The sequence below is a fragment of the Sceloporus undulatus genome, chromosome 2 (assembly GCF_019175285.1).
Source record: "Sceloporus undulatus isolate JIND9_A2432 ecotype Alabama chromosome 2, SceUnd_v1.1, whole genome shotgun sequence".
Classification (NCBI taxonomy): Eukaryota; Metazoa; Chordata; class Lepidosauria; order Squamata; family Phrynosomatidae; genus Sceloporus; species Sceloporus undulatus.
The window spans coordinates 132,279,992-132,297,128 of NC_056523.1; the positions used below are offsets into that span (position 1 = coordinate 132,279,992).

General features: G+C 38.7%; 1 protein-coding gene across 7 annotated transcripts in view; it reads right to left on the reverse strand.

The window, feature by feature from the left end:
* The window catches only part of TBCD (tubulin folding cofactor D), a 172,133-nt gene that overhangs the window by 92,655 nt on the left and 62,341 nt on the right, over window positions 1-17,137 (reverse strand). For all 7 annotated transcript variants that reach the window (XM_042448420.1, XM_042448419.1, XM_042448421.1 and 4 more), the window contains one exon: window positions 1,242-1,398. In XM_042448420.1, the coding sequence (XP_042304354.1) occupies window positions 1,242-1,398 (157 nt within the window). The remainder of the gene's footprint in view (window positions 1-1,241; window positions 1,399-17,137) is intronic.

Sequence of the window (17,137 nt, forward strand, 5' to 3'; positions counted from 1 at the left end):
CTTAAAATTCCAAGGCTTGATGTAATATTTATTGATGCCACAAAGGTCCAAAATTGGACAAAGACAGCCATCTCTTTTTTGAACTGTGAAGTATCAGGGTGGATCTCTCCCATGACAATCTGGAACCTTCTCTATGGCACTCTTCTGGAGCAAGGCAGTAATTTCTTCTAATAGGACTCTGGATGGAGAAATACCTCAAAACACGCCCACAGATGGAAAACATGAGAACTCTACGGTGTGGTCCAGACGAACGATGGTTAAACCCAGGAATCTGTGGTGATGTTCCACCAGGTGGTATAATGGCAGAATAACCTGTTTCAGATAGAAGTGAGCCTGGGCTGGATAAAATGTAAATTGGCTGTGATTTCACCCTGGAAGAGCAGCCAAAAGCAAGAATTTAAAAGAGATAGGGCCAAAGAGGTTGGTGTTGAGAATGCTGCAGCAGAAGGAAGTACCATAGAAACTGGTGGAAACATTAATACCGGTAAGTTCATTGATACTGCCAAGCCTTCGAAACCAAAGCAGACTCCAATGCTGTTGCTGATGCTGAAAACAGAGGCTGATTCAATACAGCACAGTCTGCCACCTGAAGAGACTTTCCCCAGCAGTCAGGTTTTAGTCTTTGGGACCAATTCTTCAAGGCTTGAGCTGAAAAGCCCCTACAAATGGCACCCTACTCTACACTGTACCCTTTCCCCAAACAAAAGAGGCACTCTGTGTGTCAGAAAGTGAGACTTTCTGACTGCAGGTAAAGCAAAGTTAAAAGAGGGAAGCAGAGACCATAGAATCAAGGGTGAAGGAGAAAAGGTGAGGAGGAATGGAAGAAGGACTCTGAAATAAAAGGAAAGGCATGTTTTTTGTTGTTTTTAGATAGTGGTAGCAAAAGACAAAGAAAGACAATGAAACAGAAAGAGAAACATGAAGCACCATGAAAAAAAGGAGCAAGAGAACACCCGAGACAAAGGTATTCTACCAATGACACACAGAAACTGAGAAGACAGTAACTTAGGGGGCTGGGACATGCAGAGTGGGCAGGAGCGAGAAGGATTCTCACCAAGCTACTTAGCTCTACCTAATTCAGAACGGAATCTCTGTGCAGGTGCAAAACCCATTTATGTGAGGAATAGGGACCACAAAGAAGAAATTTTATTCCACTATGTGTTTTCTGAAATCCATCCCATTTTCTTAAAAAAAAAAAAAGGCAAAACATAAATTAAAAAGATTTTACTATAGTTACTTACCTTGCAATTTGTTTGACAAATGGTCTCAGTTCTAAGGGGTCATAGGCACGAGCAAAAGCCCAACATACATAGCAAGCTGAATCCCGTACATTAGAGCCGACACTGAAGGCTCCCCGTTTCTCATCATAGGTCAGTCCTTTTAAAATCACAGGAACAACTGTGGAAAATATTGGAAATAAGAATTATGAACTGTATGTGAAGGCTTGCATGAAAAAAAAAGAAGAAGTGGAGAGTCAATGAAAGGTTTGCACAGTTGCTAATTGTTCTATGGTAATATCACTACCTGAGGTGGCATAACCCTATGTTGCATCAGTGTGAGACAGTACAAACATAATGGAGGAGGAATGGAGGAGGGATAGCCTTGAGTAGAAGGCTAGCTTTTTTGAACTTTTCCTAGCAAAACATACCTAAACAAACAGGAAAATAACATGTTCAGACTTGCAGCATGGAAGTGTACACATTTCAAAGGAAATATTTTTTAAAACTGTTTTGCAAGTGGCCCAGAATTACTTTGAGGACAGAATCTTGCTTATCACATTTTGCTCATATTCTAAATGGCTGTATGAGCATTTATGTAGCTGATTACAGAAGAAACCAGCTAGGGAGACTAAATTACAAGCGAAATGCTCTGATTCCTGCAACTTAGATGGGTACCATCTATATCTGCATGGGGATAAATCATAATCCAAGTTTCCATCCTTCACAGGAGGGGTGCGCAAAGTGCAGATTCCCAAAGCACCCTGCACCCCAACCCATCAAAAATATTTTTGGGAAGAAAGGGCCACTAAAAGGGCCAAACATGCCTCCTAAAACCCACCAGAGGACACAAATGGGCCATTCAGGCCATTTTTGGTGGGTGGCAAGCCTGTTTTAGATCCAAGAGAATCCTTTTTTTCCAAAACACAAAGTGACTGTTTGGTCATTTATAGTTCTGTACAGCACAGCTGAAACAGGATTAGGCAGCAAATATGGCCTGAAATGGCCTATTATGTCTCTCATAATAGGGGGTCCTGGCCATTTCTGTGGGAAAAAAAATTTGAAAGAAAATTAGAGATGGAGGCATGTAGGGGAAATGAGGACTGCAGCTCTCTGAAGTACTGAGGGGGGTCAATCTGGGCACCCTTATCCCTGAAAGTTGTCACCCCTATTTAAAAAGATGATATACAAAAATGGAAAAAAAACCTTTCAAGAAAAAATGGTAAAAATGATCAAAACCCTACTTTCGCTATGAGAAGTTTATCTTAAGACTCAGTATCTGTGTTCAGAGGTCCTGATATGTCCTGGTTTCCCTGGAAAGAAATGAGTCTCAATGAGCCCCAAAGAAACATGTTCTCCTCTCTCATCTTTTCCTACAGCACAGCTATAAGGTAATCATAAACTTTCTATTCTGTTTTTGAGTCATCACAGTTTTGCAGTACCTCCAGTCTCTCTACACAGGATAAATTTTTGGTTTGTTGGAGCAAGGCAACTTGAAATTGTTGGACTTCCCCCCCAAACAAGCAACTGTTAAGATTATCAATTAGGATGAAAAAGATCCAGTTAATTAACAAGCAAAAAACAAATTAATGCTATTCTATCACACAATTGTGCTGAGAAACAAGACAGAAGTAAGCAAGACATATAGTTGCTGTATTGCATTTAAGGCATGGTTCCTTTTTGGAACGCACAGTCAATATGTTCAACCTACCAAAATATGAAACATGCCACTTCAGTACATCTATAAATACTGGACAAAGTGCCTGTACATGAATCCAAGGCTTTTATAATGCAGGCATAAGTGTGTTTATCTACTATGAAGTATTTGGAAGTAAGCCCCAACATACATTGGATTGTCCTGCTAGTTAATTACCTGCCACACAATAAATGAAATCAGCTGAAATAAGTTTTCGTGTTTATCAGTACGTGTTATATTTTAAGGGCACAGCGAGTGATATCAAATGTACACAGACTTCTATTTCTACGAGGCATTTACTCCACGGAGCCCTGTGTGGGCATTTGGTAAAGACCCTGGTAGTGTAACTTACAATGAACAAGCCATAAATCTGAATGGTAATGTGTAGGGAGAGTTATAGCATCTTATCCTTTTTGTGCCCTGATTAACTTTGGCCACGCTAGAGTAACTTCATCCTCAGCAGATACTACTACTAATTTTGACAAGAATATTTCCAAAATAAACCCCAAAAATTCTCAAATACCTTGAAAATGTTTTTAATTGTTTATCTTTTTTCCTTAAAAACTTTTGGGAATAATGGTGTCCACAAGGCAGGACTCTGAAGAACAGATATATTACTACAAGAAAACACCACTCATCTTGGAACAAATGACTGTTCATCTGTATGATCTTTCATTTATAGTTTTAATCCATAGTCAACTATGAGACACACGTGGTGCAGAGCTCTTCCAGATTACACACTTTAAAATCTGCATAATTTTAATGCTTTGTTAAACCAGTAGGAATTAGGAAGCATTGTTTTGGGTATACTATTTCCTAGAATTCTTCAAAAGCTTCTGTTCATTGTAAAAATTGTTGTATATTGAAATCAATTTACAGCAGATTTGGGGTACACCATAGAAGACTCCCCACCCCAACAAATAAAGACTATGAAGGTAGTGATGTACAATAGCCTATATATAGTTGTTTTAAAATATTCAACAAATTCATGGCAGATAAATCCATCATTGGAGATACAAAAGTATCTTCATTTAAAAATACAAGTTTCGTACTATTAAATACTGGAGATAAATAACATGAGGTGATTATCAACTTTATGTCCTGATTGCAAATACCTACATGGAGTAGCAATGCTACTCAAAGCCATTCATGAGCCATTGGCTGCTAGTCTATAGCACGTTTCCAGAAATCTGGGTGAGTATAATAATAGTATGGCAAAAATGGTACTAGTTCATGGAACATTTAGGAATAAGATGCCAATCTGCCACATCAAAAACTTGAAAATTACCAACCTAGAAACATTTGTTTAGCCAGTACTTGACTAGAATGAGCTCAATACTGAAAAAGTCAAATTCTATGAAGGGTACATTTTTGGTTAAAAATATGCAACAGCTCACATTTGGGGGGGGGGGGGACACAATTCACAGGAATTTTAGACAAACTTGGTTTTTCATTCATGAGCAAGCATATATGATTGCCCCCTGCAGCTTGGCTTCCCTTGCCAGTGGAAATGACTTCAATAACCAGGGACTGACCAAGAAAAGAAGGGCTTAACATTATATTTGAATTGAGTCACCTGCATTGTGGTGGAGTCTGCATCCAGGGTGTGAAGCAAGCTTGCAATTTCTAGCTTGGGAGCAACAAGCCAAATGTGTACAGTCAGCCCTTTGTATCTACACATTTTTTATCCATGGATTCAACCATCCATGGTGTGAAAATATTAAAAAACATATATAAATTCCAAAAGCAAACCTTGATTTTGCCATTTTATATAAGGGACACCATTTTATTATGCCACTGTATTTTATGAAACTTCAACATCCAAAGATTTTGGTATCCACAGCTGGTCCTGGGCCCAAACCCCGATGGATACCAAGGGCCCACTGTACTTTGGATGTAATGTTATGGTTTTTCCTTCTGGTGAGTTCCTGGTTATTGAAGCAATTCATACTAATGGGAGGAGTCAAGTGAGAGCAATTAAGAAGTTGCACCAGCAAGCTTCGTCATGAAGTATTCAAGTCAGGATTCTCTGGAATTCTGTCTTCATTTGTGTCAAGTGTGACCAGTGTAGGCATAACTTGATACATAGTAAAATTTAAAATGAGACATCACCTCAGATAAAATAGTTACATTTGATTGGTTGATTCATCCTATAATGTAACTGCTACAAATGAGATTCAAAGAGGACATAAAGCAGGCGCAAATGGGCACAAAAGAACAGCCTGAGTCCACTCTGGCTGCAAGAGGGTTGGGACTGCACCAACTGCACGGTCTGCTCCCAAAGCAGGCCATAGTCACAGGACCCAACCCATGCCACCAGGATCCAGATGATACCAGCTTCTTTTTGCTCCGGCCCAAAAGACTGGAGCGCAACTTTAGCACAGCTTCAGACTGGTTTGGAGGCATGTGCCATTTGAACAACATGCCTCCAAAGCAGCCAGAAACCACTTCATTTGGCCCATCTGTTCTGGCCATAGATACTTTAGCTCCCAAAGACACTAGACAGTAGAAATTATTAATAGTCTACAAAATATTGTTTTCACACTATGCAATAGTTTTAACTATACAGGTTGAGTATCCCTTATCTGAGATGCTTGGGACTAGAAGTGTTCTGCATTTCAGATTTTTCCAAATTTTGGAATACCTATATTTGCATACACATAATGAGACATAATGAGACTGGAGAGAGACTGAGGAGCTGTGAAATGGTGAGAATCAAAGCACAGTGCTTGAGACAAATCCACGCCTCCAACCATTTTACAGATCCTCACATCTTTCTCCAGCCTCACATACAGGTATATAGCTCTAAAAGTTTTGGATTTGGGAGTATTTTTGATTTTGGAATTCCTGGTAAGGGATACTCAACAGGTATAGTAAACAGCAGCCCTATTAGTCTTGGGACTTTTTTTTTCTTGGCAAGGCTAAAAAAGCTTGTGAATGAAATCTTTCATACTGTTCCAATGGTAAATTGCCAAAGCCTACCAACTGTACAGGTTTCCCTAAAAGGCTTCCCCTTGGCATCTCCCACTCAGGTATAGTTTAAACATACTGCTTACTGAACTGTATGTAATTTAATCAACTGATGCAGCCTACAAAAACAACAGCCTGCGGGGAAAAGAGAAGTCACTTAGGTTTTACGCTTCCCCTCCTTTGTCAAGATTTCCAGTCCCATTTGTGTTCCCTGGTGAGCATAAGGTGGGGAAAAGGCCTGTAACATGTTCCATTAAAACATATTCCTTCTCACTGGCATGATGCAGTGTAGTGGCAAAGAGACTGAACAATAAATAAGAAACTCATTGATTTTAATTTCATCTCACTGGCTGGGTTTAGACATGTCATACTCTTTCAGACTCAGGGCCTGAACAGACAGGCCAAAATAAAGCTGCTTCTGGTCACTTTGGAGGTATGCAGAAACCTGGACTGGAGTGCAGCTTTGGTGCAGCTTCTGGACTCTTAAGATGTGTGTGCCATTTAAACAACATACCTCCAAAGTGACCCAAAGCAGCTTTACTTTTCCATTACAGTGCACCCAAATACTAGTGTGAATAGAGCCTCTCTCAAGTAAGACTAGCCTCTTCCAACCCCTCTTACCTGTATAAGCAAAAGAAAGAGATAGGCAGGGTAAGATCCCCCACCCACCACTGTGTTGCTGAATACAGAATAGTGGTTCTCTCAACAGCTGTGTCTTTTGCACTAAATAATGCTGCATTAACGTGGAACGTCTTCCTCTTGGAAAAGGCTAGAACCAGTCCAGCACAAATCACAACAGCAGCAATAACAATAATAGCAATCAACATTTTGAGGGGAGGGGAAGAACATCTGAATACACCCATGTTAAAGTATGAAGTACATGTCATATAGATGAAGTGCATTTTTTAAAAAGTACAAAACGACTCTACATGGGAAAGCCATACAGCAGAACTAATAGCTTGGTATTTTCTTCTACATTTTGTGACAGAAAGAAAAACTAACAGCAGTAACACAGTCTTGAAAAATGTAGTTTAACCTGTTCTCAACTGTGTTGAATAAACGTGAAAAAATGGATTTAACTGGTTATACAGGAACACGGAAAAAGGCCCTGGGGGCAGCTTTTGAAAATTTACCTTTTTTTTCTTGTGAAGATTAAACAATCCTGCTACTGATATTATAAATATAATCAGGGGATAGGCTGGTTAAAGAAAGAAAGAAAGAAAGAAAGAAAGAAAGAAAGAAAGCACATCATATGCAACATCATAGAGATAAGAGGTATCAGGCAGCAGCAATGGTCAAAAATTACAAAAGCCATTCCACACCAGAAAAAAGGGTCGTTTCTTGATTGTTTTTGAAAGCATAGCAATTCTTCCTCCACATAAAGGGGACAGGAAGAAAGGAAAAAAGAGAGGTAATTTTATTTCTGCATTTGAAATGGAAAAAAAAATCAATTCTTCTTCTGCCCAGACATCTGACTATGAGCTTCCATGGACAAATATTAGTGGCAGCTTTCTCTACCAATACAACTCCTCTAATAAACAGCAGAAATGATATAGAGCTGCCAATAACATTATGTGTATAGTTCTTGTCTCAGAAAGAACCAATCCCTCTTAAGGGAGAGATTCAACTCCCAAGAAGAAACTATAGTCAGTCCTATATAAAATTGTGCCAGTTCAGTCTCCACTGGTTGAGTTATCAGCCTATCCCCATTCTCTGCCTCTCACCAATGAAAGGGTAAACTTCTCATGGTCAGACAGGCTGGAACATAATGAGATTTTTAAAGCAGAACTAAGGTGGGAATTGTGTGGCCCTCCAGATGTTGAAAACAACACAAAGAGGGTTGCACAATCCTTACCCCTGGCTTAAGCAAATACAACTAATGAGGTACATTGCATGAACAGGAACCGTTTACAGATCCAGAGAAGAAGGGAGGCAGAGATGAAGAACTGAGAGAAACTCCCAAATCCTTCTTGCCTGAACAGATATTTGTATTCTGTTCTTAATGTCAGGCCCAACAGATCCCAAAACCATTTAGCAGTAAGGTTTTTTGCCCAATGAATGCTGGCTTGAAAGAATAAGCTGTTTCAGAAGGCATAATACTTATGCTTTATCATGCAATACAAATTTCTTCACTAGTCCATTATGCTGTTATCCACTAGGAGGAATTTCAGCCTCTACAGAAGATACTGGCAGGCATGTGCCCCTACATGCATTTGTATATTAGAGGTAGAAAGAAATAAAACATGATTTGTGTAAATATGTGAGATTCTCATGAGAGGATTATATGCGTAAGTACAGTAGATGGCATCCTGTTGCTGACTAGGTTAGCAATGGCACTCTTCCAAAGCAATGTAGCAATGGCCAGGGCAGATAGACCAAACCTGCTAGTTTGGACTAACCTACTTCTCCAGTGATTTATATTTTACTTCCTTTGAGCCCTCTGCCCTGTGGCCTTATACTCTTGCTGCCACTACTTAAGCTGGCACAGTTAGGCCTGTGCAGTATTATCAACAAGATTTCAGTCATAGTTTGCCCAGGCCTTTATAGTAAAATACACTAACATAGTGCAATACGTTCATTAGGTATTTTTAATTTGACAGTGAAATTTTGTTGTTGTTGTGTGCCTTCAAGTCATTTCCGACTTATGGCAACCTAAGGCAAACCTATCATGGGGTTTTCTTTGCAAGATTTGCTCAGAGATGGTTTGCCATTGCCTTCCCCTGGGGCTGAGAGTGTGAGACTCACCCCAGGTCACCCAGTGGATTTCATGGCCAAGATGGGATTTGAACCCTGGTCTCTAGAGTCGTAGTCCAACATGCAAACCACTATGCCATGCAGGCTCTCTGACAGTGAAATACTCAGACCAAAAAATGTTCCTTAACAAGTCCTTCTCCAATACTCTCTTAAACCAGTATTATACTGAACAGTCATGTCAAAATATAGAGAGATCTTGTAGCACCTTTGATGAGATTAACTGAAATAAAGAAGTTGGCAGAATATGCCTTCACAGACTTCAGTCTACTTCCTTAGATGCATTTAGAGTCGTGTCAAAGTTAGTTTGAAAATCAAAAGTTGCTTTAATTCCCCTGTCACAAACATGGGGTGGGAGGTACAAGAAATCAATTTTCAGCAACCAAATACGAGTTACTGTAAGAAATTTTCAAACAGAAGGAATTTCTATGTAATTAGCATATCATATCATATGTATTGTAATTTAGAGAATCATCATAAGCCAGATACACCTGTTGAGTTTCTGCATATTATTTTTTAGAAATGCAGTCACCTGTAGCTGTAGCCTAGAGGTACTAATGAGCACCTGTTTTATCGCACCCTCCTTAACTTAACATTAACTACAGGTTGCAACAGCACACTTTGCTTTAAGTCCTGCGAAAACAGAGAAACAATTTCTGTCTTCCCATTAGTGAGGAGTTTGGTAGGCTCCTTTTTTAATGCAATGAAAAAAGCATCCTACTATTAGGTTCTTTAATTCAATTTTGGAGCAATAGTCAATCTTAAGCACCTTTAAAAAGTAAAATGAAAGAAAAGTATCAAAGTTTGAAAGAAAAGTATCAAAGCCAAAAGAAAAATTGATTTTTTTTTTAAAAAGAGGGTTAATAACTAGGCCTAAATGCACAGAAAATGTGCTCTAAGTCACACATACATAACTTGTAATTCACGTGGCCATATGCAACCCCCTGGCCTCCAGCCAAGTGTGGTAAACTACCAGTGCAGCAATTAATTTTGGGGTTTTTTCCCCTGCAGTGGCCTGGGGGTGCAAAAACACAGAGATTCTGAAGCACTTCCAATGCCACTAATGGACTGCATTTGGCTCAGTAGGCTACAAGTGTGGCACATCTGTTCTACCTACATCAGGCAGTAATAAGCAGAAAGTATTCATTCACAATGAACTAGAGTACCCACTGACACCTCAAGCAATGTGTTGGGGGGAAGGTGTTCCTCCAATTCATTGACTGCACTTAGAAGCATCACAACAAACCATGCTTTCCTGAAAACATGCCACAGAATATAAAGGTTTATATCTACTCCTTCCTCTGATCACTTCTTACTTCACATGTAAAGGAAGGCAATTTAAAACTGTTACATCAAAGCATTCTCAAATACACAGTGTAGCACCAAACCTCTCTGGAAATTATCTCAGGCAAAAGCAGAAAGACTACTTTGTCTTATGTATGAAAGGGAGAGGAATAAGAAGACTACGAAGTTGGCACTGGTGATATTTTTATATAATCCATGTTTATGTGTGAGAAACAAAGTTCTACACATGAGATTGATGGGAACAGTTTTGTTCAATAAATGAAATTTAAAAGAAAAAAAAAAGACAGAAAGCCCATCATTTCAGGGTGTTAACACAATCTTATGTGCAATTTATATGTGTGTGTGTGTGTGCGTGCATATGTATGTATATGTAAAATTTACTACTGAATATATTTTAAAGCATTACCCAAGCACTTTTATACAAAAATTCATATCTGCAACAGTTTCTAAAGTATCAATGCTAGTGCAACTGAGACGTTTGTATTTTCTTAACTTGATCATGCAGTAGCTAATGTTTCCAGTCATTTTCGCCTCCTCAGTTCTGTTTCAACACTACAGGTATTTTATTACTATATCCACAGAAGTCCTTGTGGAATTGTTCAAGACAGGATTCCAAATTTTACATGAACATTTTGGTAATGAGTATCTTAGTGCCCTTTAGGTGCTTTCAATAACAATTACCACGATCCAGTCCAAGAGCTATATTGGTTGAGGCTTGGACAGTTTTATTCCAAAACATCTGGAAGGCATACTAAGTTGTCTACTCTTACCTTAGGACTTACAATCCTTTCTAGATACTCTTGTTCAAATTGGCAGTGATATCTTGCTGTGTTATAAATGGCAAGGTATACAGAATGAAAGTTGTACAAAGGTTTAGTACTTCAATGTAAGCTGTAGCAGAATAAGAAAAAAGAATGGAGAGGAAGTTTCCAGGGACTATTTTAAATTTCTTTCTTTCTTTCTTTCTTTCTATCTTTCTTTCTTTGCCCAGATGAAAAACGTCACATGGAAAGATCTACATAATTTTGGAGACTAACAAAACCATTACCTGAACACACATTGATTATGCATAGGCAATGTATGGGCCACAATCAAATGTTAGTATGTCAATTCATTTTTAACCATGAATCAGTTACCATAAATTCATGAAGAAAAGAGTATTGTACATTTAAGAGTAAGGCATTTCAAAACCTCCGTAACCAAACCATTTATTGTAATTCCAAATTCTGTTTTTTTCTAAACCATTTTATGATTTAAGGAACTACCATATATACTCAACTATAAATCAATCTCATGTATAAGTCGAGGGCAGGTTTTGGGGGCCAAAGTTATGGATTTTGCCATGAGCTGGGATTTTGAGGTCAATATTTGGGCATAAATTTTTAGACTTATAGACGAGTATATATGGTAAACCACAATGTTAAATACTTGGAAGTACCAAAGAAACAGCAGATGGCAAAAAGTCTCTGCTAATAAGTTAGGGTTTATTTGTTAAGTGTTTGTACACTCTGACAGAAATTTAACATGTCATATATTATATTATCATTTAGTCACTTTCTTCCTCATTGATGTTATGAATAAACTTGTACATCACAACGAATTGGTTGCTGGAATCTGACTTGTGATGTGCAGACCTACTAGCCACAAACCAAAATCTGAACCAATGATGTATGTTTACAAAATCCATTCTGAAGATAATAACAAAGATAAGGATATATTCCCACTGCTATATTTAAGAAGCAAGGCATATCTCAATGCTGTTCATAATTTCCCTGTCAAATTTAGAGTCCCACCACTGCCACCAGAAACCTTGAAATCAGTGATCCTTTGAGATGTGAAAATTTTGCATTTGTAATACACTGGTGCCTCGGGATACGAAATGATCGGGTTACGAAATTTCCGGGATACGAAAAAGTTGGATTGGCAAAAACTGTTTCGGGTTACGAAATATTTTTCGGGTTACGAAATTCATTTCGGCGCGAAATTCAAATGCTGCAAAGTGCAGCTATAGGCTTTCCAGTGCTAACGGAAAGCCTTTTCGGGTTACGAAATTTTCGGGTTACGAAAGGAATGGCGGAACGAATTAATTTCGTAACCCGAGGCACCAGTGTACATCTTAATACAGAGCATAAGAACACGAAAAAGCAAGCTATAACTGCTTACAGAAACACTAAAGGTAAAGGTATTCCCCTTTGACAAGGTTGTCTAGTCGTGTCCAACTGTAGGGGATAGTGCTCTTTTCCGTTACTAAGCGGAAGAGCCAGCGTTCTCTGAAGACAAGTCTATGATCATGTGGCCAGCATGACTGCACAGAATGCTGTTACCTTCCCACCAAAGTAGTAACTATTTATTTACTTGCACTTTTACGTGCATTCGATCTGCTAAGTTGGCAGAAGCTGGGACTAGTGACAGGAGCTCACTCCGTCTTGCAGCACGTGGGCCTTCCCAACCCGCTGACTTTGTGATCATCAGAGTCAGCGTCTTAACCGCTGAGCCACTGCATCCCATTACACAAACATTACATTACATTGCATTACGCAAACACTGCATGTACCAAAAGTTACCAACTTCACTTCCAGGCAACACAACTGGCAAAACTGGAAAATACCTCTGCCTAAGATGCTAGAAAACGTTTGGCAAAGTAAGAGGGAGTGATCCAGAATTTACCATTAAATCTTTATCTTCCGTGAGTCAAACATTTCAGATGTGTCAAACCTCAACCTATATTTTGCCCCACAAACTGCATAGAAAACGCAATTGTTTAGTACACTTGCTCAGACATGTAACATGCCACCATAGGAGCAGATTTGATGTCATTACGAAGGACAAAAGAGTGTCTCAGAAGGGGTTAGTCAACAATTGTGCAAGTAGAATTGAAAAGGGACAGTTCAGAAGAGACCATGCAAATCTTTGCTTGTATACAGATAATAAAACAGTTGCTGCATTTATATGGAGTGACACTGTCACTGAAAATGAATCTCTGGAGAGTGCAAAAGAATGCATTAATTGGAAAATGTTATTTACAGAGAACAACACAAAAGAAGCATATACTGAAATTTATCTAAATTCCACCTCCAAAAGTTTTATGTCTGTGACAATGCAAGTCATCAGAATTTAATACAGGTTAAGTCTCCCTTTTCCAGAATTCTGAAATCCAAAATACTCCACAAAGCAAAACTTTTTTCATGGATGGCTAAGCTAGTGACACCTTTGACTTCTAATGGTTTGGTTTACACAATCTCTGTTTCATGCACAAAATTATTACAAATATTGGGGAAAAAATTCACCTTGAGGCTGTGAGTATAAAGTATATATGAAATACAGATGAATTTTGTGTTTAGATCTGGATCTCATCTCCAAGATATCTCATTGTGTATCCAAATGCAGGTATTTCAAAATCCAAAACACTTCTAATCCCAAGCATATCAGATAAAGGCGACTCACCCTGTACAAGTCTAACTATGATAGCAGAGATTATGAAAACATCATTTTCAAAATACAGTAGGTATCTGCTGGGATTTGATTCCAAGACCTCCCCATGAATACCAAAATCTGTAAATGCTCAAGACCCATTATATACAATGGTGTAGTAAAATAGCATCCCTGATATAAAACAGCAAAATCAAGGTTTGCTTTTGGGATGGGGATGGTAAATATTTGTGCAGAATGTCTTTTAACTTTTGTATATCTTTTATATAATTTTATAATGTTTTTAGATGCTTTTAATTGTTTTGAATTGTATTGTAATATTTTAACACGTTTTTGGACAAATAAAAGTAAAAAAATAAATAATATGGAAGAGAAGGGCAATTGTATATTGACAGAAGCCTTAAATAAAAATATGACTCCAAATGGCGTTCAAAAACATGCTGACATCAATTCAGACAAACTAGTATGTATAAAATGTTGTTAGGAGGATAACAATGATAACAATCAGCATTGCATCAAGCTTGGAATTACATCGCTTCCAATATAACTATTGTGCTCGTCTTCTTTGAAGGGTGACACCTGTCAGGTGATTGGTCTACATGTATGTAATCATTATACAACACTAAATGGGAGTACAATAAACTCACCTAAACAATGAAAAACAGCTTCCAGCTTTTCTAGGCCAGTTTATGAGGACCAGTTATATCCATTAATGAAGAAAACAAGAAGCATCCTGTCTCCAAGGCTCTGTTCCCTGAACTTGCACATCCAGGTATTTTACTCTATTGCCTCCAGTTTAATATAGTGTCTGCTGCACCTGCACGTTCTGCTCTATTTCAGCTACAGCCTAGTTGAGCAGGTCTGCCTAGCAGCTACCACTTCCAGGGAGTGGCTGGGTTTTAATAAGCTCTTTGCTGCACTGGGATCATGCCCAGAGGCCAACATCAGTATCCTGGCCTCCCTCAGAATTGCCAAGGTAAGAAAAGAACTCCAAAATAGGCCAGTGTTCACAGAGAGCTGTCAAATTTTATCAGTCCCTTTGGAGAGCAGTTATCTTAACATATGCCCCAAATCACTTGATAATGTTCAGGGTCAGAAAGACATGCCATTAGAAGAGCAAAGGAGATAACTTACCAATATCAACTGCTACTTGTCTAAATAACACTTTAGTCCAGTCCATTTAAAAGTGTTAGCAGGCATATTTGTTTTCTCCATTTTCAGCCAAAAGAGAAGCAAACTAATAGTGGTTGGATTTGTCAGTAAAAAAATAGGTTTACCAGGGATACTGAGCCTGGCAGAATTTAGTTGAACAAGGGTAGGGAGTGCCCGCATTTATGGAATTGCTTAAATAAGGTTTCAACAAGAAATGCTCACTATTAAAGGATATTTTTAAAAACAACTCTTCCATTGTAAGGTAAAGTTGGAGAGGCTCAAGCCAGTCTCTGTCCAACAGTCTCATAAGCCTACTGTTTGTGCCATCAACACTCTGCCTTCTCAGAAGGCCATACAAACTTGGACACCTTGTCTCAATGTAGATATCTTTGTGGAAACTCTAAAACAGATTAGATTTTATTTTGTTCTTTGTACCTAAAATTTTGTAATTAAAACTTTAAAATTTAGGTACCATTTTACTAGATTCATTCAAAAATTGTATGGTAAAAATGTGTTTATCTGTTGTCAGATACTGAATAATTTCTAGCAGAAAGTCTTTATCTATACACAAACACACAGAAGCCACCTCAAGAATTAATGTAAAAATGTTAGAGATTACCATAATTTGCCTTAATCTGATTATTATTTTTATAATTATTTTACAGTTTAATTGCTCCAATTTTACTCTCAATTTCTTAAAATTATTTCATTATTAAGCTATAGTAGTAATGAACTCTGGGAGACCAGGGTCCAAAACACTGCAGGAATAACCAAGTTTGAGGATGCATACAATATAAGAATCCTGCTCCAGAGTCGCATACTGATCACTGACCTGTAGAAGCCAATATAACTCTGAAATTATACAAGTAATCAAGCGATATTTGCAATAACTCATTCTCTATATTGATAGACAGTATACGCTTAAATTGTGAAGTCCATAAAATTTAACTTTTCTTGGTGCTACAATGCTTTGGCCCGTATAATCACAAATATGTAGGATTGCCATTTCATATGTCACCATTAAGGTAAGGTAAAAGTAGTCCCTTGACATGAATGTCTATCCGTAACCAACTGTAGGGGATGGTGTTCATCCCAGTTTCTAAGCCGAAGGGCCAGTGCTGTCTGAAGATTGCTCTGGTGGTCATGTGGCCAGCATGACTGCACCAAATGTTGTTATCTTCCCACTGAAGCGGTACCTATTTATCTACTTGCATTTGCATGCTTTCGAACTGCTAGGTTGGCCAAGGCTGGGACAGGTGATGGGAGCTCACCCCATCATGCAGCACTCGTGCCTTGAACTGCCAACTTGCCGATCTTGCAATCAACAGAGTCAGCGTCTTCACCACTTGAGCCACCGCATCCCAGCACCGGATGTCACCATTACAATGTTGATAAATACAAATTAATCCATTGTCTTTAAATGCAATGTAGTGGAAAAGCAGTCTTCTTTTGCCAAGGCAGTGGAAAGATCATTCCCTGACTTGCCATGCTGTCTAATAATTCTACTGCCTACCAATACTACATAGTGAGACTTTTGGTGTCATCTCACTCTAGTCACATATAACCAGATGGTGCAGAATGTGGATATACATCCACAGAGTTATTCCATACAATGTAATAAATACATCCATAGGGCTATTCCATTCAGCAAATGCAAATGCATGATAGACACATTCTTATGGAAATACTGTATACTCACAATCCATTACACCTATTAAAATTAGCAATTCGCTGTCCTTCCAAATGAAGGGATATATGTTGTGGATATAGTATACCTTGATTTCAGTAAGGCCTTTGACAAAGTTTCCCATGACATTCTTGCAAACAAGCTTACAGAACATGGGCTAGACAAGGCAACTGTTACAGGAATTTGTAATTGGTTGACTGGTCGAACGCAAAGGGTGCTCAACAATGGCTCCTTTTCGTCCTGGAGAGAAGTGACCAGTGGGGTCCCACAGGGCTCTGTCCTGGCCCCATTGCTATTCAACATCTTGTGACGACTTGGAGGACAAATTGGGGGTATACTTATCAATTTGCAGATACACCAAATTAAGGGGAGTAGCTAATACCCCAGAGGACAGGATCAAAATTCAAAGTGACTTGAATAGACTCGAAAGCTGGGCCAAAGCTAACAAAATGAAATTCAACACAGAGAAATGTAAGGTACTGCACTTAGGGTGAAAAAATGAAATGCACAGATATAGGATGGGGGACACGTGGCTGAACAAGACTACATGTGAAAGGGATCTAGGAGTCCAAGTAGACAACAAGTTGAACATGAGTCAACAGTGCGATGCGGCAACTAAAAAGGCCGATGCAAATTTAGGCTGCATCAATAGAAGTATAGTGTCTAGATCAAGGGAAGTAATAGTGCCACTGTATTCTGCTTTGGTCAGGCCCCACCTGGAATACTGTGTCCAGTTCTGGGCACCACAATTCAAAAAGGTTGTGGAAAAACTGGAGCATGTCCAAAGGAGGGCAACTAAAATGGTGAAGGGTCTGGAAACCATGCCCTTTGAGGAATGACTTAGGGAACTGGGGATGTTTAGCCTGGAGAAGAGAGGGTTAAGAGGTGATATGATAGCCCTGTTTAAATATTTGAAGGGATGTCATATTG